The sequence below is a fragment of the Lathyrus oleraceus genome, chromosome 7 (genome assembly GCF_024323335.1).
Source record: "Lathyrus oleraceus cultivar Zhongwan6 chromosome 7, CAAS_Psat_ZW6_1.0, whole genome shotgun sequence".
Taxonomy (NCBI): domain Eukaryota; kingdom Viridiplantae; phylum Streptophyta; class Magnoliopsida; order Fabales; family Fabaceae; genus Lathyrus; species Lathyrus oleraceus.
Window position 1 is genome coordinate 301,148,976 of NC_066585.1, and position 23,273 is coordinate 301,172,248.

General features: G+C 34.8%; 1 protein-coding gene across 2 annotated transcripts; it reads left to right on the plus strand.

Moving 5' to 3' along the window:
• The first annotated feature begins 14,311 nt into the window (after positions 1-14,311).
• On the plus strand, positions 14,312-21,641 carry LOC127101432 (heterogeneous nuclear ribonucleoprotein Q). Of its 2 annotated transcripts, none has more exons than XM_051038861.1 (9): positions 14,312-14,569; positions 15,190-15,658; positions 15,746-15,862; positions 16,039-16,179; positions 16,378-16,551; positions 20,032-20,239; positions 20,325-20,497; positions 21,073-21,158; positions 21,331-21,641. In XM_051038861.1, exons 2-9 carry the CDS (start codon positions 15,224-15,226, stop codon positions 21,494-21,496), a joined length of 1,500 nt encoding a protein of 499 aa, XP_050894818.1. In that variant the 5' UTR covers positions 14,312-14,569; positions 15,190-15,223; the 3' UTR covers positions 21,497-21,641. The 2 variants fall into 2 exon arrangements, with proteins under 2 accessions (XP_050894818.1, XP_050894817.1); XM_051038860.1 differs by having other exon boundaries at positions 14,313-14,569; positions 15,215-15,658.
• Positions 21,642-23,273: the final 1,632 nt, after the last annotated feature.

The window sequence follows — 23,273 nt, forward strand, 5'->3', positions numbered from 1 at the left end:
TTCAAATATTGGGAATCTTTACCCTCTTGATAGAAAAGACCTTCTAACAACATTTTATTATGTTTGTCTCTCAAGGGGAACCCAAGTTGACGACGAGCCAAAGCAGGGTTGTAGTTAATTCCTCCTTATGTACCAATGAGAGGCACATTAGAGAATTCACCACAACTATTAATAATCTCCAAACTGCTTAAGGACGGATCATACCAAACTATATCATCATTAGTGAGAGACATAAGTCTCTGAGACCACCTTAGACATTGTTTGTTCTCCACAAAAGCATGCGTCTGATACAAGTGCGAAATAAACCACTTGTACAGAAGAGGAATGCAATCGACAATCGTTCCACCACCCTTAGAATTCCTTAGATGCAAAGAGAAATACATATCACCCAACAAAGTAGGCACATGATTCCCAATCAAGAAAAGTCTAATGGCGTTAACATCAATAAAACCGTCAATGTTAGGGAACAAAGCTAATCCATAAATGAGCAACACAAAGATAGCTTCAAAAGCGTTCACACTACCGGCTTGAGCAAAAGTAGTAGCTTCCTTGATGAGGAAAACAGATGGCAACCCAAACAATCCTCATTTCTTCACCCAATGAGCCTCTATCTCAGACTTCTTCAAGTGAAGAGCTTCAACAATAATGCTAGATCGAGGAATCTCCTCCAATCCACTAAAAGGCACTCTACTAGAAACAGGTATCCCCAAAAGATGAGAATACTCCTCCAATGTAGGCACAAGCTGAAAATCTGGGAAAGTGAAACAATGGTAGAGAGGATCATAGAACTGCACTAGCACACTCAAAAGTCCTTCAACCATATCAGCAGACAAGATGGACAGAAGCTTCCCATGACGTTGTTTGAAGTCCAAGGGATCTAATACAAAAGATGCAAGCTTCCTTAGCTCTTTCAAATCTGGACATCTGAAACTGTACTTCTTAGTGTTCCTTAGTCCATAATCCATGGTCTGAAAATAGTTGCAAATGATACCTTAGTTCCTTGAAAATTTCGTGTGATGAATGTTATGATGCACATGAATGCATGAATGCAACAATCACAAATAAGGGATCACACATAAGGAAAATAAAGGTCAAGGGATGAATCAAGTCATTGTCAAGATCAATCATCCATTTTGGTAGATTATGGTTTTCACCTTATCAACACCCAAGTTCCATTGATATTGACAAGACTTGATTGGATCAACCAAGAATCAAGGGTTTGTTGTAAGTCACGAGCATGGAGTCTGGGTAATAACCATCCCAAAGGAGTGAACTAAGGATAAAACCTATAGATCATGTTCTAAAAAGTTCCCAGAGTCTTAATTCCATCTATCGAATATTACAAGTTAAGATGACTGACTCATCGACCCATAATATTCTCAAGAGAAACTCGTCTGAGTGTAGTATCACGTAACAACTGTTATTAAGTCTACACTTGAACAGTTTCCGCACTACGACCTAAATAGGCCAAGACGGGTTAAATGTTCTAAGGTCCTCAGCTTCTCAGACCCAGTTAGAAATAATAATGCCTAACCACAAATACTTGTGTGACATTTCCAAATCCAAATCCAAAGGAGTCTCCACTGAGTGGATGGATCTCAAGCCAACTTGTTAAGGACTACTCCACACAAGTCAAACATGACTATACCATCCTCCTATCTTAATTGCACTCAAGTTCGGGTTAGAACTTATCTCACCACTCAGAGATCACCAAGCACAACAAGCAGATTATATCACACATACATATATACAAACATCACATATATACAAATATATTCACACAAAAAGTAGGCTAAATCCACTGGAGACTACTCCCCAGCAGAGTCGCCACTTAATTTCTGTAGCGGGAAATTCATGATCATCAAGCTATTGACAAGCTAAAGATCAATAAACAAGAGTCGCCACAGTGCTTTTATTATTTCCAAGGGAAAAGGGAAAAAGTACGAACATAACCAAAAAGTAAGAAGTTTTCAAATAGAAACTAATAAAAGTCAGAGATCACATGTAAGGGGGTTGGTTATACAGAGGGAAGGTGTTAGCACCCAAAGTGTCCTAGGTACTCCTAGGGAGCCCTTTTTGTGTGCATATGTATTTTGTACAAAGTGATATTCACAAACAAATAGAATGGGGGGATGAGAAAAAAATTCATTAATTATATTTTTGTGTTTGACAAGACCTTCGGACTTGTGCCTACGTGCCAACATAAAAATGAGGGATCAAAACCTCGTAGTTCGTGATACAAATTTCAAAGTGGATGCATTGATTTTAACAAAATTTAAGTTTGAAAGACACAAAGGCCTAAAATGGTTTGAATGAGTTAGTTCTTTTTGGCTTTTTGAAAGTTTAAGTCAAATATAGTTAAATTTATTTACAAGTTTGATTTAAGAAAATAAGTTTGAAAATGCAATGGCATAAGGCCAAAGTTTCTATCTTTTTACAAAAGTGGTCAAAGTTTAGAACAAAAATAGTTCACACAAAGAAGATTTTGAAAGTGGAGGGAGAGATTTTGAAATTAAAGAAATGGGGAGAAGATGAAGAGACTACCCTATGCACAAAATTTAAAAGTTTAGAGTTGAAAAGATCTGACCAAGTGGGTATCAATCCAATAGACAAAAATGTCAATAGAAACCCATAATTCCCTTTAGACTTTTAGAATCAAACAACACACAAATGCACAACTATATTATCTTGAAGAGCAAGGCATCAAATAAAGATGGCCTCATCCAAGCTTATCCATTTCATGATCTTCTTCAAAATAGCCCATGCAACAGATGAATTCCACAAGTCACAGGTTTAAAATAACAGTTTCACAATGATCATGTTGCAGATGAATCTTAGAGAGATCTTCAAAGATGTATCAGATGAATTTCAAATTGCAAGCACTTGATTCTTCAACAAGTTGGCATTGGCCAAGTCCTTTAGCTTAGGAAGGTTGTCTAGATTCTAAGTCCATTCTTAAAAGTTTTTTTTAGGGTTTTTGTTATTATTATGTACATTAATGGTCAAAGACCACACAAACAAGCAAAGTACACAAATAAAATATACCACACAATATGGTCCAAATGGACAAAGTGAAAATTATATTAACATAAACAATTAGAATGATATGAACAATGGTAAATGAAATAAAATACCAAAAGTAAATTGCATTAATGTAAAAGCTTGAAATTAAAAGTTAGTAGTTAGTAGGTTAAAAGTTAGTTTTGTTTTGCTTTTGCTTTTCAAGACATTCTTTGGAGAACACTCAACCCACTTATCACAAGCATGAATCCTTAAACCAAAACATCTTCCAAAGGAAGGAAAGAAGGCCAAGTTTCCACATAATACCATGAAAGAGGTGAGACTTACAATCTCACTAACTAGAATGCTTATGCCTTTTAAATCATAAATTTAGCGCTATGTTAAGCAATCATAATTGGACTTATGTAGAAGTCACAACTATTTGAGGTCGGGCAATAGAATTTTGGTGTTAATGCATGTTAGAGACATAGTATAATGGATTATGCTCATGAAACATACCACACACAAAAAGAATATGCAAAAGGTGTGGCCTAATCTCATCCATACTCACGTTAATTTTTCCATCAACTAGCATTAGGACTTTGAGATGTCATAGGCCAAATGGAATGAAATGAATTAAGAAAAGGAATGAGATGAAGTGGGGAAGGGGATGAATGAAATCACAAATTGGTCAAAGGAGGACTTTTACCAAATTAATATCATTCATTCATTTTGGGAGATGGAATATACATTCCATCAATCCCCTAAATCCAATGATATTAATTTGACAAAGTCAAATCAACCTTGACCAAGGCCCAACAACAACAAGCAAACTCAAACAAGTCAATACAAGTGGTCAACAAAAATAATTGGCATTTATTTAAGGGTAATGCTATTTTGTGCCCTTGGGGCACAAGTTAAGAAATCCACAAATAGAAATTTTTTATTGAAAAAAACAATAGAATCATTAATTATGAATTTGTATTAAATTCACCGTGCAAATTCCAATATTTTTTTACTTTATTTATCTCTTAACTTGTGCCCTTGGGGCATAAGTTAGCATTACCCTTTACTTAATTAAAAATAATAAAATAGTGCATTTAAATCAAGTATGTTTTGTCCAAATCCTAAAATCTCATCAAAACACCAAAGAATCGGCCATGAGATTTATTATAGGTCAAACAAGGTCAAAGGACCTTGGAGAAAAAAATTCATAATTTTTGGACATTTAAAAATATTTTTTAACAATTAAAAACAAATGCAAAATCAATTTTTTCATAAAAAATATTAATAATGATCCAAAAAATAATTTGAATTCAGAATATGAAAGAGGAAAATATTTGAATTTTTTTGGTGAAAGTCCCATATATTTTGGATCAATATTGAATTTAATATGAATTATTGAAAATAATGCAATAAAAATAAAAATTCAGAAAATCAAAAATACGTGGACCATCTGATCTCCCTCATTAATTGAGGTAGTGCGCGTTCCACATGATTCTGAGTCAACAGCGCTGCACAAGTGGTAATTAAAACCAACGATCAAGATTAAAACGAAAGGAACGGATCATGTGGTTCAGAGCCTTGCGAACTCATCGCCGGAGCCAAAGCTCCGGTCATCTTCTCCGGTGGACCTCACCGGACTGGTCCACCATGAACCATCACCAAAATGAAAAACAAGGACATGATCTTAAAGAAAAAATGGCACTGAGCTTGAATCTGACCTCCATTCACTCCAACTCTAAGTATATTGAGAGATATGTGGAGTTGAAATTTGAGGTACATGAATTGAGTTGCTTCGATTTGGCCTCAAAGCAACTCAAACTTCTTGCCTACATTGATAGGACTTCAGACAACCAAAGAATCAATAGAATTAAGCAAGAATTTGAGAGAATCGAAGAGTTTATAATTTCTGGAAAATACCTTCAATGGAGGTCTGGATTCAATTGAACTTGATCTTGCTTGTGCTTGATCTCACTCCACTTGCTTGCAGGAGAAGGATTGAATGGTTAAGAAGTTATGGATTCCTGGAGAATTGAATTTCAAAACAGTGGAAATTCAAGCTCAAATTCAAGAGAATTTTTCAGGCTTATCCTTTGCAAAGTGAGGGTTTGAGATGGGGGATCAAAGTTGGCGCCAAGGTCTCCTTATTTCTGAGCAATTGAAGCTCTATTTATAGCTAAAATGGTTGATAATTGCACACTTCCAATTACTTTCCAATTTTGGCAAATGGTGATGCAACGGTGCATGAGCGCGCATACGCCCATGAAATGATTGCTTGAGGTCCACAAATGAATATCAAATGATCTTAACTAATGTTGGATTGCAAGGTAAATGCACATTGATGTTTGAAGCTTTTTCCTTGCCAAGTGATATCACCATGTTTAAGCCATGCACAGCCTATGCATTTCTTGTCCAAAATAAATGAATTTGAGCTCTTTGGAAAGGTGAGATCAAGAGGAAAAACTTTCATGTTCAACACTTTTTCATTTGGAGCTTGGAACTTGGAGAAATTTGAGGTGGAAGTTTGGAAATTTTTGACATATCAAAATATTTCTAAGTGTCAAGCCATATGTCTCAATATTCCACCTTGCTAAACTTTTTATATGAGCTTCAAATGAGAAAAGTGTCTTCATAAACATTGTATCTATCTCAAAGACCTTCAAAATGGTCACCAATTTCATGTTATTTCGATTTGAAATGATAGAGTTATGCATTTTTGAAGTTTGGAAAAATCACTTGATGAATGGTATAGGTCAAAAGTGACCTATAATGTAACCTCGTATCACATGCTCAAAAAAATTGAATTAGCTCCCACTCAAAACATAAAAGTTGAATTAGACACATTTAATTTGATTGTGAAACTTGGAAATCTTTCATCTCATAAAAATTGAGTAAGTTATGGCCTTGGGAAGTTGACTTTCAAATTAGGGTTTAGACAAAATGACCTATAATGTTTCAACATAGAAAATGATTTTCCAAGCAAAAATAGATCTAGGTCTCAACATGAAAGTTGTTTATAATGTCATTTAGAGTAAGTTTTATCTTGGAATAATTTCCATATGGTGAAAATTGTAGGAGATAGGGTCTAGGGAGACCCAGTTTTGATTAGATGAATTCATCTGGCCAACCACCATCAACCAACTTGCTAATTTCCAATTCTCTTGACTTTCTTGGCTCATGGTAGATAATATATGCACACGATGATGAATTTTGAAGTGTCCCTTGAGAAATTTGATCAATTGGTGAGATAGCTTGTTGGAGAAGTTACTCAAGATACCCAGTCAAACTAGGGTTTCCAAGGCAAATCACCCTCAAACTCTTGAAGAAAACTTGATCAATATAACATGCAGAGATCATTGGGACTCATATATGATGTTCATAACCATTCTTGAATCAATTCTTGATTGTGCTCTTTGTTCATGAGGGTCCTAAACCCTAGATGTGAACTTGATGAATAAATGAGATCATGCCTGTCGCATCTAAAAAAAAACGCGATCCTTCGCGAGGCGCTCGCACGCTTGCGGAAAATATGTTCGGACAGAGTCGCCACCGAAGTTTATTTATTCCAACGAAGGAAAGGGAAAATATCGATAAAACCCACAAAAAACAATAAAAAGAAAAATGGCCGTCACAACCAAATTCGGGTTCGGGAGTCAGTTACGCAAGGGGAAGGTACTAGCACCCCTCACGTCCGTTGTACTCAACGGGAACCACTTAGTTAAATTTATGATAGAGTGTTAGCTAATGTTAATTATTATCTTCTACTTATCGGGCGAGAAAAAAGAAAGAAAGAAAGGAAAGGTTTAGGTTTTTTAATGTTAATGTGCCTGACAAGATTTCGCAATCTTGCTCCTACGTATCTCCAGGTGCTATGAAGAACTCAAGGCAAACGTAGTTCTGCCCAAAGAGAACTACTGGGTGGATTGCTTTTAAAGAGAGTGATGCTTGGATCACATTTGAGCGATTAAACCTTTACTTGTTGCTCGCTCTTGGAGGCTGAAGTCTTTATTTGTTTCGCATCCAAATGGATGTTGCATACTCTTTTCTGAAAATGTTTTCGTGGTCGCGGAAGGGCGGAAAACAAGTTTGATTGGTTTGAGGGTTTTGTTTGGATGACGATTACTCGAATGGCCGAGTAAGGCTACTCGTATCCAAGTACTCGAGAAGAGGAATAGAAGGCTCTAGACCATCTCCATTTTCATCCTTAATTTGTGAAAGAAGTTAAATAATCTTAAAGTGTTTTGGACGAACGACAAATACTCGAATGGCCGAGTAAGGCTACTCGTATCCAAGTACTCGGGGAAGGGAATGGAAGGCTCCATACCACCTCCTTTTTCGTCTAAGTTTGTTGCAAAATTGAGTTTAACTTAAGGTTTGATTATGAAAATAATTTGGATGTGGCGGGGGCTAGAAGTTTTTTAATGGATGACAATTGTTTGAATGACCGAGTAAGGCTACTCGTATCCAAGTAATTGAGGAGAGGAATCGAAGACTCGAGACCATCCCCTTTTTCATCTTTAATGAAATGGTGTTTAATTGTGATTAAGTATTTTGAATTTTTGATTTGGGAAAGGAGCACTCGATATTGATCAAGGTTTTGTATTTGCGCTTGAACTGAAAATCGAATAGAATGATTGAAGGGTTTTGAAAATGATAGAGAAGTGGATAGTGTAAACGGTTCTGATTTTCTGAAAATTACTCGACGTTGGATCGAGTATTTGTTTTTGTTCTTTTTTATATAAAAAAAAGGGTTGAATTTAATCTCGGACAAATAAATCAAATTTTCTTTTTAACAATTTAAAGAAAATAATCAATTAACTCAATAAATAATAATAACAATAATATTAAACAAATAACAATAATTATAACAAGAAATAATAATGATAAATCATAGAAATAAATAATAGTAACAATAATAGTAATTACTAATAATCAATAATAACAATAATAATTATAAATGAAAATAATAAATCAATAATTAATAATAATAATTAATAATAACAATAATATTCAATAATAAAATTAAAAAATAACAATAAACAAAAAAAATCAATAATAATAATAAATAATCAATAATAGTACTAATACGAATGATAATACATATGATAATGATAATGATAATGCTAATAATCAATAATAATAAATAATAATAATAATAATAATAATAATAATAATAATAATAAATATAAATGTAAATAAAACAAGAAGAAGACAGAAAAAAAAATAGGGATGGTGCCCTTTCTTCCAATATGTTAACTATTCAAAAAAAAAATTAATAATAATAATAAAAACATAGAACAAACAACATATATTTAAAAACAAATTGAAAATAAGGAGAAAATGTACCTCTAAACCAAAACAAACACAAATGTTAGAATCATTTAAAATACTAAAATTAAACACCACAATACTCCTTCAACAAAATTAATAATAATAATAATAGTAATAATAGTAATAAAGTTAATATAATAATAATAATGATAATAATAATCAATAAATAATAATAATGATAATAATAATCAATAAATAATAATAATGTAAATAGTAATGATAATAATAATAATAATAATTAATAATAATGATAATAATAATCAATAAATAATAATAATAAAAATAATAAAAATAGTAATAATAATAATTAATAATAATGATAATCAATGAGAATATTAAAACAAAATGCAAAGAAGAAAAAGAAGTAAAAGCAAAAAAAGACTCTGGGATTAATGCAAGGAGAGAGGAAAATTTTGACTTTTTCAAAATTAAACAAATAACTAATATTCTATTAAGGAATAAAACTCCTCCTCTCTCAACTTGTGTGAAAGCAAACAGAAAGAAAAAAAAGTTCTTTTTTCTCCTTCCAAAACACGCGCTTTAAAGTTCCTTTTTCTCCTTCCAAAACACGGCTTTATGCCACCATCTCCTTCTTTTTCATAAAAAAAATTTAAAACAAAAATATAAATAGCAACAAAGTAATACATGAACAAATACTATCCAAACATGAAATCAAGAAAGTTAAAACAAAATACAAACCAAACGGCGGCGGGAAGTATTGCGGCGGTGATGCGGAGCGGTAGCAACTAGTTTTCCGACAGAGGACGTTGGAGTTTCACGGTGGTTTTATGTGAGGAATAAGATGGCGGTCGGAGGTGATAGGTGTTGCTGGAGGGTGGTTTCAATGTTTGTTAAAGTGTGAGTTTAAGAGTTTTTAGAGAAGGAGTTTCATGATGCTGTTGTTTTATGTTTATGGTGTTATGGTCAAGGTTATGAGTTATGTGAAGATGAAGATGATTTTATGGTGAAGTTTAAGGATGGAAGTTCGTTGTAGCTTTTTTTAGGTAAGTGGTTTGAAGTTTATGTTTTGTAGAGATGAGGGAAAAAGAGAATGGAGAAGATGATGTGAGTATTTGTTTTGATGTGGATAGAGAGAAGATAAGAAAGAGTGAAAAGTATAGTATATAGAAAGAAATAAACTGGAATATTGAGAGAGAGAAACCCAGTTGAGAGGAAAATATCACAAGTTTTTATTTATTTCTTTTTCAATCCAACACTCCTCCATTCCTCATGCGCCATGTGGTCAGTGATTTGTGGCCTCAAATTTTCCACATTTCCCCATCTATTGTTGACCACGTATCCCTCTTCTATTAATTCTCTTAAAAACTCGTTTCTTAAAAAAAACAAAAATATTTGAAATCAAAAGTTTTTTTAAAAAATAAAATAAAAAAATTATAAAAACAAAGCAAAATTAAATTTAAAACACAACTAATTCTAAAATAATAAAAATAAAAGATTAATAAAATAAAACAAAATTAAATTTAAAACACAACTAATTCTAAAGTTTTTTTTTTAAATAAAAAATAAAAAGAGTAAAATTAATAAAATTAAATAAAATTAAATTTAAAAAACAACTAATTCTAATTAATTTCAAAGGATTATTTTAAAAAATAATCGGATAAAAATATAAAAATTGGGCTCAAAGATGCTCGAAAAATAAATTGACTGCACAAAAATTCTCAGTGCGAAATAAACTTTTCCGAAACATACAGGTTTTGATCAAATTTTAAAATAAAAAATGACCGGTTAAAAGGCTCTGGCTGGTCAGAATGCGACCGAAAAAGTAGTCGAAAAAATAAAACGAACACGTCATGTTAAACTACGCGAACCGTAAATTAATGAAACCGACGTCTGAAAACTAAAATTTGAATTTTTTTTACCCGCTAATTCGACATACAGTTGAAAAACGATTCAACCGGTCTGTCTGTAGATCCGAAAATTATTTCCAATGTCATTTTACGTGCTATGCGAAACAAAATACATGTTGTGACAAGTATAAAAATTAAAATGTCATGTGAATTCACTGAATTATTGACTGAATAAACGTGAATGGATAATCAAATGCAAATAACCCACTCTTGGACCATTTGCTTCTAGTTCTCAAATATAAACAAAATTCTACAAAGATTCTGATAATGACAATACTCTTGATTGTCACCTTCTGAACCTCTGAAAGACGATGCAATGGAAATAAATAATGCACTGAGATTGAGAAATCAAGTCTTTTGACTTCTTAATCAATATATGACTGAATGAATATCATCAAGATCAGATAAAATGCCAGAATTCCCGACTTTTCATCTATACTATGATGAATATTGTTAACTTATAGAAATGCACAAAAAATGGTTCGATTTATGCTATGTTGATGCAAACGAAAAACTCAGGGTAACATTTAAGGTATGACAATGCCCTACCTTCAAAAGAATTAGGAAAATGCAAAGACATATTTTTGGTATTTTAGTTAGTAAAATGATAGTATACAAGTATGATATAATCACAAAATGCTTGGTGATCTCTCCCAAAACAAACCTAATGAAGGAGGGGTAAGGAGGATGCCAAGACATGATCCCAATGCGTGTGCTTATGATGAAATTGCATGAGGGATCTTATGGTCAAAATTGGGGTCTTACAGTAAGGAGGTCCAGGCTTGAGTTCAGCCACGTTGACCTCACTTTTATCGGCAAACTCTTCATCGTCAGAAGAGTATTCCTCAACTACTATATAAAACACTTTCTCTTTCTTGTGGTATCGACCAATTTTGGTCTTTTTAGATTTCAACTGTTCGATGTGTCGAACCCTATCAGCTAATTGCTCCATATCCCTCAGATACTGTGTATCCAATTTCTTTCTGATAGAATAGTATAAACCACCTACGACTATTTCTACTAACTCCTGCTCACGGACTTGAGTAAAACATCTAGACTTCAACAGTCTATACCTGTTGAGGTACTGATCAACTGACTCAACAATCTTTCGTTTGACGCTGGCTAGTTCTTTCAGAATTATTTTCGACTGTCCCATGTAAAACTGTTCATGGAACAACCTCTCTAATTGCATCCCTGTTTGGACGGATTGTGGAGGTAGCGTTGTAAACCACGTGAACACATTTTTTGTAAGAGAACTTGGAAAGTATTTCAACTTCAAATCCTCATTATTTGTTATGTCGTCAACTTCGGTTTGGTATCTGGCAACATGTTCGACGATAGACTCTTCGGTGTCTCCGACGAACTTGGTGAATTTTAGAACCTTCCAACCCCTAGGTATTTCTATTTGTAAAACAAAATCTGGTAAGGGATAAGAATATGTCGGCCTCTATAGGCCTGTGTTTATCCTGTTTTGAACTATGATCCATTTGATAATAACTTCCAAGTTTTGCTCTCCAGCCATTGCCTCTTGTCGAACCTGCCTGACCACATGGTCGGGATCTTGATTTCTATTAACTATAACAACGTGAGGCCTTCAGGACACCCTAGGTATGGGTTCGACTTCATGGTATTCTTGCTCGACCGTTTCGTCGACCATCTCCTCATGTTGACCGGGGTTTCCGGTCTAGGTGGAGGTGGGGGAGTCTGATGAACTTGCGCTCTAAGAGCCCATAGGAAATCCACTATTCAGGCCATCTGAGTTGCCAGTTGTTGGTAACTCTAAGTCGAATCCTAAATTAAAGGTCTCAGTATGGTACCCATTTGCTGAGTCAGCATGTCGACCATTTCGTGATTGCTTTCATCCATTTGCTGTCTCATGACTGCGACATAACTTGATGTGAAAGTTGAGATTGCCTGAGATGAAAATCCTAGACCTGGGGGTCGACTAAATTGGTTTTCCAAATGTCCTAACCCCTGGTAGCGCGGAAATAACAACGATGGTGTTTCACCAAATGTCGAACTGGCATTATGCATACTTGCCATAAAATCAGTTGGCATTCCCAACATTCTATACACGAGGACTGTAAATCTGGGCATGTGTTGCTCTGAAGTTCCCGTCGTCGGCGACCTTGGAGTTTCAGGCTGACGCGGTGTTAAAATTGGCCCACTATATGCAGTCGAAACCGCATGTATAGTGTCGAAATCAACATCGGTCGCTTGCGACGCAACTGTATCTCCTCTGAAAGACGTTTCTTTGTTTGGACGTGGTGACACCATTTTGCCACTACATAGTTGCATATACTGAACACAACGGATCCCACCAGGTATGCCAATTTGTTAACGCAACAATCTCTAGCCTTCCTATCGAGGTTTACTTGCAACACCGGCTACAAAGTCCTAGACTAATATGTGTTGAGTATATGGTGTGTTTATTGGTAAAATGTTTGGAACACTAGGCCAATAAGTAAAATGTTTGCAAATAGAAAGTGCAGTAAAAGTAAAGAGGGTAAAAACAAGATAAAGTTATACATGAACAAAGCAAATGAAAATAACTTGACAAGTTAAATGACTTGAAATTAAATGTGGAAGCAAATGTACATTTTGCAGGAAGTTAACTCTTTTCTCTTAGACGCCTGATACTTGTTACAAACGCCACCCCTTAGTAACGAAAATTACATCTACTTAAATAGTAATAAAAATAATTGTTAGGAGGTTATGTTCCATTCATGATGCGCCACATGTAGGAGCCTGTCAACCCACGTCTCTAGTAAGTTCCCACGTTCTGCTTCCCACGATCAGTGTCCATCATGGTACGCTTGACTTCGACTTCGACAGGATCATCCCTCTTATCGACTTTGCTTACCTGATTTCTCCCTCCATCGACTTCGTTTTGGACCGCCTTTTTGCTGTCCTAGTTTCGTCCTTCGTCGTGGTCGAAATTTGTCAACTAACAAATAAATAAATAGAAAACAAAATTAAAATGAAAGTGTGAAAGTGTTGAAAAAATGTGAAAGATATTTGAAATTTTAATCAAGAGAGAATGAGTGAATGAATGACACATGTCATGATGTTATAGGAGATACGAATATAAAAGATAAATATTATTTGATTATTTAAATGCTCTTTTTTTAGTGTAAATAATTTATAGGTGAAAGGGAAATTTAGAAAATTCATACAATTGAATTTTAATGAATTGATAGTTGATCCACATTTGATTTAAAAAAAAAATCAACAAATCACCTTTAAGTAGCATATATTTAATCTTTGCTAAATCTAAAATGTTGAATAATAAAACATAAAAAATAAACCGATGAATAATAACAATAAATCATGTTGGGAATGTAGTTTGGATGCATATGAAAAAATGCACTTATATTGGAGGATGTCTTGTCTTTTTTTTATACCATCAGTATCCGGTCCATTAGATGGACTAATCCGGTTTGGAGTCAGTTCTGATATCAAGTGGTTCCAGCCCCCTCTTGATTGCAGTTGCAGAGGACCGAACCGTGATCCTTTTTATCAAATCTAGCATCAATCACCGTTGGACCAACTAATGATTGATGATGAAGTTTGTCTTTAGAAAGAGCAGAACGCAAAATATTGTTACAATGTTTAGGGAAAAAGCTAAGTAATGAGAGAGATACGACTACTATAACATGTGAGCAAAACTCAAAATATTGTTATCTATGAACTTTAGGCTATGTTTGAATATCATAAAATGAACAGAGCGAAATGAAGTGAAATGGAACGGGACGGAACAAATGTTTCATTCCATTGTTTGAAAATTTTAAAACGGAATAATATGAGTTGTTCATTCCGTCTAAATTGAAGGGGATAAAATATGATGGTAAATGATAAAATAAAATGGAATCCATAGCACTCTATTCCATCAAATATTAAATGATCTAAATAAAAGAATATCATTCAATTTCATCTCATTCCGCTGCTCCAAACACAGCATAATGGAAAATACATATAATTTCTCCCCCCTCTCTCTCATTTTTACATTATGCCATTATTACATATCTTTTTTATATAAAAATAATATCCACACACTGGTTTACAGAAATACCCTTTGTTCAAAGGTGTTCCGCCTTCAACTCTTCAAACGGAAAATAAAGACTCGCGCTGATATCGTAATTTCTTTAGAAACCAAGAAAATAAAATCGAAAACTCTAATTTAGAACAGCACCAAAATTCTTTTTTTCGAGCGACACGAATTTAGGGTTCGCTAAGGTTCAATTAGCTTCTATCTGCCCAAATCCAAACAGTGAAAGTTCGTAGATTTGCATTGGATTTCTGTTGCGCCCCATTTTCATTCCGCTTCGCCCAATTTCCATTCCTTAATTTCAACCCCTTCCCCTAAGGTACTCTCTCTAATTATGTATAAATTGAAGAATTTGTCTCTTAATCTGAATTGTATGGAAGAACTGTGTTATTAGCTAGTAGAAGTGTATATTAAACCCTATCTCAATGCATGTTTGTAAATTTGTGTGGCAGGAGAGGTTGCAGAGTTTGGTACATTCTGTTTGGAAACAGCTATTATTATTTTTTTATGACTGAGATTTCCCACACTCCTTTTGTTCTTTATTCCTTTTAATACCTAATTCACAACTTAATTTGTATCTCTGTTTGCATTTGACTGAAAAAGTTTTCATTTTTGCATTTTGATGCTTGTGCAATTCTACATTTTTATTGGACCCCGTTTGATTTTATGTTATTCAAGAGCTTCTGCTCACTAACATGCTTCTTGGACTCTCCTTTTGACCATCTTCATTGTTTCGATTCGTTTCATTTTGCTTTTTGTTTTTTTGGACTTGTCTTTCAATGCTGCTGTTTTGTATAAAGTCTTTCATAATGCGGCTTTCTATAAGTCTTATCTCGTTGCATAGTTCCACTGAGATTCACTCGATGCAACGGCTCCAATTTTGGCCTTTCTTTTTGTTTCTTCCCATGAATTCTTCTGGCCGCTGTGCCTTCATCATAGTTGCCTCACAAGCTTGTTTAATTAGTTTCGTAAGATGCAAACGGGAAAGCCAAGTTCTTCAGCAGTTATTGGTAAGCATTCTGAGCCTGAAAAGCCAGTTGAATCTGATGAGAAGGTCAACCTCGAAGAAGAAAATGATCCTGAGGAAGAAATGGAAGAAGAGATTGAATATGAAGAAGTAGAAGAAGAGGAGGAAGTGGAAGAAATAGAAGAGGAGGTGGAAGAAGAAGAGGAGGACCCAGAGGAGGTAGAGGAAGAGGAGGAAGAGGAGGAAGAGGAGGAGGAGGAGGAGGAAGTGGAAGAAGACACTGTGCCAACCCAAAACATTGATGATGATGAGAAGAAGAAACATGCTGAACTTCTTTCTCTTCCTCCTCACAAGTCTGAAGTTTACATAGGTGGCATTCCTCTTGATGCTGTAACGGAAGATTTAAAAGATTTTTGTGAGCGTATTGGGGAAGTTGTACAGGTATGCCTGTGCCATTTTTTTATTGTTCTGTGTATGTGTTTGTTTATATACAATGTCACCCATTGACTTGAAGATTGATGAGAACAGGTTCGAATAATGAAAGGAAAAGATTCTTCGGAGAATAAGGGTTTTGCTTTTGTGCTTTTTAAGAATGTAGAACTGGCTTCTAGAGCCATTGAGGAGCTGAATAATACTGAATTTAAGGTAATGTAATAACGTCAGTTGCTAACACTATAGATCGTTCTCTTTTGTAGTTGGTAGCTACTTGGGTTCAATTGAACTCTAATATTTCAAAAACTAAAGATGCGTAATGCAAACACCTAATATAATTTGGTATGATATATTCAGTACCTGACTGTATCATTGATCAATTGTCTCAGGGTAAAAAAATAAGATGTTCTACATCTCAAGCAAAAAATCGTCTTTTTATTGGGAATATTCCTAGAAGCTGGGGCGATAACGATCTAAAAAAGGTTGTGAGTGAGATAGGACCTGGTGTTACCGCTGTTGAGCTAGTCAAGGTATGCATTAAGATGTTGTGATTTCCTGTTCCATTTTTAATTGAAAGTTTCTAGTGTTTATTTTTTATGGTCAGATTGTTTTTTTTAAACTATTGTTATGGAGTTGCATTGGCATCATGCACAGCTGGAACTACTTTACTTTAAGTCAGGATATACATTTTCTTAATTAACTGTACTTTGTTCAATCCCTTGACTCAGGATATGAAGAACATTATCAATAACCGCGGTTTTGCTTTTATTGACTATTATAATAATGCATGTGCTGAATATTCAAGGCAAAAGATGATGAACCCAACATTTAAGCTTGGTGACAACTCCCCAACAGTGAGCTGGGCTGACCCAAAAAATGCTGATTCCTCTGCTTCATCTCAGGTTCCAATTCACATGTCTTCCTTATTTTAAGATGTGTTGATTTGATACTTGATACTTGATAGTTATGTTTACTATGAATATACTTTTTTTATTATAATAAAACATTTTCAACTATGATGGAGACAAGAACTTATCATTTAATACATTGGCCTGAATGTGCAAGTGCTGCTTTCTAGTTTTTTAGTTATTAAAGCATAATTTATGACAATAATCCTGATAAAATGGAAAGCATGGGATTGTTTATGAGATATTTGACCTTTTGGGATTTGTTTGGTTTGGAAAATAACCCCTACATTCTTTTTCACATTTTATATTCTATAATTCTTAAATACTCTAATGGTTAAATGGAAAATGTTTCTCCTCCAGTGAGAAAGGAACCGTTTCCAACATAATATTCACTTAAACATAACCTACTTGCTGTTATCACCATAAGAGTACATCAACAGTGTTCATTCATTAGTTGGTGTTCTTTTATAGAAGAAATAACAAATAAATATTAGTAAAACAAAATAATACAACAAAAGAGCAGAGTTATCAAATAGCGGCGCCATAGCCGCCATGGTGATTATACATGGCGTTTTTTGGGCTCACCACAATGGTAAATATCGGCCGATATTGTGGGCTTTTCCACCATAATCCGCTATAATGGCACCACAAAGCGGCCAATATGGCGGGATTTCGGCTCTCCACCATAGACCGCCATCCGCCATCGTCATCGACAACATTGCAAGAGAGGAGACTAAGAAACCCTTAGTAATAGAGGCATGAAAAAGAAATGGAAATGACAGATGAACAAGTCAAAACAGCAAAGCTCTCCTGTCTGATGTTTAAACACTCAAGAGTCTACGCAAAATCGATGGAGGATTGAAAAATCTTAACTCAGGATTGTAGCACGAATCGTAAGATCCTACTACTTGTAGAAAAAAATATTTATGCATGTATGGTTACATACACAGGCCCAATAATCATATAGAAGTTCATAAGAACAAAATCATAACCATAAATTCATAAGTTCATTATTATAATCATAAATTCAAAATCAAAACATAACCATAAAAACTAAGTTCAAATTAAAAACAATCTCTGAGAAGAATATGGGAGGGAAAAAACAAAGCTGAGTGGTTGTGTTGTGTTTAAGGAAGAAGTCGTACTGTTTAGAATAAAAAAAAAAGCAATTATGTTTTTAATGTAATAAGGAAGAAGAGAATTTATGGGGCAATAAAAAAGTAATAATATGCTGTAACAATTGCATTTTTTGAGAGAAGGTTGTAATCACGATAAAGGATTATAGGTATGTCATCATGAGAGGAGAAGAGAAGGCTGTTATTCGTGAAATAAAGGAATAATGTACGGCATGTCTCTCTGCATTTCAATTTAAAATAATACAAAAGGGTTTTAATTATGACCCGACCCACTTCAGGCCCATTTAAAAAGTTAGGGCTTTTTTCTAATAAAAAACCAAAAAAGGAGCGCCGCTGAACCTCAGAACTCAAAACGAGGTCAGGAGAGGTTACCATTTTTGTTACATGCGATCCTACCTGAAACGCAGCACGCAGGCATGACAAGGAGGAATACACAAATAAGAAAGGGAACACTGATATAATTATGCAACATTAATACCTCAAAGCCACCCTTATCTAAATCAAACTTCAATTAGTAACCTTCTGAGACAGCTACAGTTTAAAATGAACATTTCCAAAGATGGTAAAATGTGGCGGAATGGCTCAGCCTCACTAGAAATTAAGGTCGGAGACAAATAAGTAAACTTAAAGTCATACAATTTGCGGCGGTCTTGCATGTAGGGGTATCTGATATGCCTTCACATGCAGTCATGTCGCTAGTTCTTTTCCAATACTTGGGCCCTTACAGATGAGCACTTCTTATTCCAATGGTAGGTTCTAGTATTTTAAGACTAGGTCAGGCTATTGACTCGGTCAGTCTACTAAGGTCACGAGTAGAACCACCTGAACTAATATACTAAATTCATAAGTTAAAGAAGATATTTAGTGTAGTGGCTCTAGTACTTCTACGAGTCCTTGTACGATGGATCAATGTTGTCAACCATGCATTGCATAAAATAGAGGTTTATTAAAATTCCGTTGTGCAACAGTGCTTTAGTGCTGCTATTTGACAACATTCTATACAAAATAGTGTAAAGCGTATCGCAGAACAATAGTGTTTTGTTCACATTAGAACCACTGTTTAACAGCATTGCGTTGGATTGATCCTAGAGCCTGCCTTCTTTCCCACTTTTCATTTATTGTAGCAACACATACTTATACAGCTGGAAAGAGCTTTTTGTTTTTTAAATTCTTTCATTTTATATATTTAATCTCTTAAGGTCCATAACCGTACATGTTAACTCAATAATACAATATTATATTAACAGTACATGTTAACTCAGGAGTTAACAATTATGCATACATCACTATCCCTCTTTTTTTGCCTCTTGTTATATACAGAACTGAAGCGCCACATTTCTTCCCTGCGTTGTGTTTTTTCACTCATTCTTTCTCCTGGCGCTCATTTTCTTGAAAGGATTTTGTCTCAGCATTTATGTTTTCTTCCTCCATTCTTTTTCATTCATCATTTCTTCTATCGTACATCATTTTGTATTTACCTTTTCTTTTATTGCACACTCTTTTATCTTGAAAGGGATCTGCAGGTCTTTCTTTTCTTTTTTTTATGGACTTATTTTTTTGGATTAACTAAATAAATGAGACCCAGTCGGGTTTTGTTGAACTGCACTGCCTAGTTGCTGTTTTGTCCTATATCATATCCGATCCCACAAACAGCTCAAGTCGGTCATAGCACCTGTTTCCGGTTAGCCTGGCTGGTCTGAGCCAATTTTAAAACATTTGTAGGTTCATTTTGTTGATCAAAGACTGAGATGGTCGAGAACTGGATATTGCGGCTGTGGCTCAGAGGGGACACAACCACTAATATTGGATTGGGTTATAGCCACAGGGGGTGGAAAACCTGCTTGAAATTGTAGCCAGAGGTTGAGAAATTAGGATTCCTGTGGCCAGAGTCAGTGTACAGTCAATAGGAAGAGTCACAAGACAGAGACATTGTAGGAGAGGAGTTACAGAGTTACAGGCATTTGAAACTTGGTAGCAGAACAGTGGCTGGATAATGGTTACAGAGAATGGTACTGCTCTTAGTCATGGTACCTTGTTATAGAGAGCCTGAAGAAGGGAGATTTGCATGTGGGAGAAATAGTGTTTTTAGCTTTGACACAGGCCATCTGAAGGCCTTGAGTGCATTAGCAAGCCAACAACTAATCAAAGATTAGTTGTAGAAACTAATTAACAGCTACGGATTACATTACTACAGTTATTATATGGATTACTAATATTATAACATGTGCTTAACTATGCTACTGAATCTTGATTTTGAATTTGTGTCTGACTGTTTCTATCCTAGATGCATTACTTTGTACACATTGAATATAGTGAATTCTTAAACATGCATAAACAGGTAAAGGCAGTATATGTGAAGAACCTTCCTAAGAATGTAACTCAAGAGCAGTTGAAGCAGCTTTTTGAACACCATGGGAAGATCACAAAGGTGGTTCTTCCACCACCAAAATCTGGTCAGGAAAAGAACAGAATCGGCTTTGTTCATTTTGCAGAGCGATCAAATGCTATGAAAGCACTAAAGAATACTGAAAGATATGAATTAGATGGTAACATTATTATTTGTTAAATATCTACATTTTAAAAGTTATGTAACTGTTGCAAATATTGATTAGGTTTATTCTAAGTTTTCAGGTCGAATGTTAGAGTGTTCTCTAGCAAAGCCACAGGCTGATCAGAAGGCTGTAGTAACAAATACACTGAATCAAGGATTGCTTCCAAGTTATCCACCACATATTGGTTATGGTTTGGTTGGTAATCCCTATGGTGCACTTGGTGCTGGATATGGTGCTCCTGGTCTTGCACAGGTGATCTGTGCTTTTTTGATTATATATTCTTTTATTGTTGAGACACGAAGCTACTCTTATGTGGTTTTCATTGTGTTACTGGTGACATTAAACATTACTATTCAATGGATCAATGACATTATAGTCTTACTGCATGCATACCTCTTTTCCATATTTGACACTCCCTCTCGTCCTTGTTATAAGAGAATATAACAAAATCAGACAGACTGTATAATTTCCTTTTAACTAGTTAGTGCTAATTTATTTTCCAAAAATATGCTTATTATGTATTAATGCTTCCACTTGCATGGGGAATGTTGAATTTAGTGAAAATAAAACTAAAATAAAATGGGAGTATTCACAACTAATACACTTCAAAATTGTATTTTGTTTCTCACACTAAGAACCAAAGTGTCTTATAAATAAGAGTATATATTAAATTTCATTAGTAGTCAACATGTCTTATCAGTATCATGCTACATACATGAAGTGTTTTTACATGGAAGGTGGTAAATGTAATATATGCCATTGATTTATTCTTACATTCACCATATATTAATCTGAGATTCTGATGATTGGAGTTGGATCTTTTACAGCCTTTGATGTATGGACCCGGTCAAACTCCCGCTGGAATGGCCATGATGCCGATGCTTCTGGCTGATGGACGCATTGGATATGTCTTGTAAGTAGAACTGCAAATGGCTGCTCTGAGAATTACACTTATAGCGTGTCATATCATGACATTTAGCAAATTGGTAGATATTGTTGCAATGGTGGTTTGTAAGTGAAAAAGAGTTCTGATGGCTACCTAGTTTCTTGAAATCCAGACCCTAAGAATGTATTTTCTTCTGCAGGCAACAGCCAGGATTGCCTCCACAAACCCCGCCTTCACATCAAAGAGGTGGCAGGAGTAGTGGCGGTGGCAGTAGTGGTGGGAGTGGCAGCAGGAATACGGGCAGTTCAAGTAAGGGAAGGCACAGCAATGATAATGGTCATGGGCGAAGATACCACCCTTATTAGCCTGTCTTTGACTTTATTTATTTTATCATTGTGGGATGATATAGTATTGTTTTTCATTAAATATTTACTATTTATCTGCAAGTTCAGTCTTGATTACATTCATGATTTCAGGGAGTTTTAATGTATGACTTCTTTTAAGATTTTAGGGTCGATCGTGCAAACCTACAGCCATTGCGGGCAACCAGCCATTGCGTAGAAAAACTTTTACATTCATTGAACGTTTTGGAGTAGAATCAAATGTTTTTCTTGTAATTCACATTCATCCAATAGCTATTGGAGACTAATCTTATATAGGGTTGACAATAAAATCCATTAAAGACAATATCCATTCGATTAATCCATTAATTAATGCTTACAATCCATAAAATTTTTACCCTATACTTCTACACTTATTCCCATACTTATATTTTTAATTAATTTATTATATTATTTTCTATTATTCACTTGAGAATTTTGAAAAATTACACTCTTACAAAAGTTGGAACATTGCATGTAAAGGAGGAATTTAAGTTTTCACCATCATCTTCATCTTCCTTCAAAGTTCAAGTTTTGATCACTTAAAAGGTGGGTTTTTTAGGTTTGATCTCAGGCTATATCGATCAAAGGGATTGCATGTGGGGTTTTGGGTACTTAGATTTTGTGTTGTTCAGGAACCAAACATGTATGTAGTTGGAGAATTGATGATCTTGAACGATGGTGTTGATCTTTGTCACGACAACGCGAGGTGGATCCGTATTTCAACTTTCTAATAAGTTAAAGATTCAACATCAGTGTAGTGAAAATAGATATCAGATAATGTACCTTGTTCTTTGCGTATGAATTGATTTTATATCTTGGGTCAAATGGAGTGTAGGCATGACAATAGAGTGAGACGGGGTAAGTTTGAGCATTATCAATCACATCTCTGCCTCCTCGCTCCTGTCCAGTATCAACGGGAACATTACCTTCTCTCTGAAGTTTAGCATTAGGATTCATAGGGGTATCTGCAAGACGACGTCCATTCATTCATGTTTCTTTCAACAGGTCTAAAATGCATTTCTGCTGTGAAACCATAATACCATTCTTTGGCCGAGCAACCATCGTACCTAAAAAATATCTCATGAATCCCAAGTCCTTAATTTCAAAGTCTACTGCCAATTTCTCTTTTACTCTTGACATTCTCACTGTATCGTCTCCAGTAAGGATAATATCATCAACATAAATAATCAGGGCATCAACTTTTCCGTTGTGAGAGAACTTTGTGAACAAGGTGTGGTCAGCCTGCCCTTGGATGTACCCTTGTTTTTTCATGGACTGAGTGAATTTTTTCAAATAAATCTCTATGGGACTGTTTTAATCCATATAAAGACTTATTTAGTTTACACACATTTGATCCAAATTTGTTTTAAAAACTAGGAGAAATGTCCATATATACTTCTTCTTTTAGATCTCCATTAAGGAAGATATTCTTAACATCTAACTGATGTAGGGACCAATGCAGGTTAGCAGCAAGAGATAAAAGAATTTTGATAGTGTTCAATTTTACAACAGGAGCAAATGTCTCTTAAGTAATCTATACCATAGGTCTGAGTGAAACCTTTAGCCACCAAGCGAGTCTTGTACCTTTCAATTAATCAATCTGAATTATATTTAAAGTAAACACCCATTTGCATCCAACTGTCTTCTTGTCATCTGATAGCGACGTAACACTCTAAGTTTTATTCTTTTCGAGAGCTTTTATCTCCTCAAGTACAACTTCCTTCCACTTTGGAATTTCTAGAGCAACCTGTACACTTTT

Coding starts and splice junctions, on each gene's coding strand:
- LOC127101432 (XM_051038861.1), top strand. CDS start 15,224: ATGCAAACGGGAAAGCCAAGTTCTTCAGCAGTTATTGGTAAGCATTCT. Junction 15,659..15,745: donor GTATTGGGGAAGTTGTACAG/GTATGCCTGTGC, acceptor TGATGAGAACAG/GTTCGAATAATGAAAGGAAA. Junction 15,863..16,038: donor TGAATAATACTGAATTTAAG/GTAATGTAATAA, acceptor CAATTGTCTCAG/GGTAAAAAAATAAGATGTTC.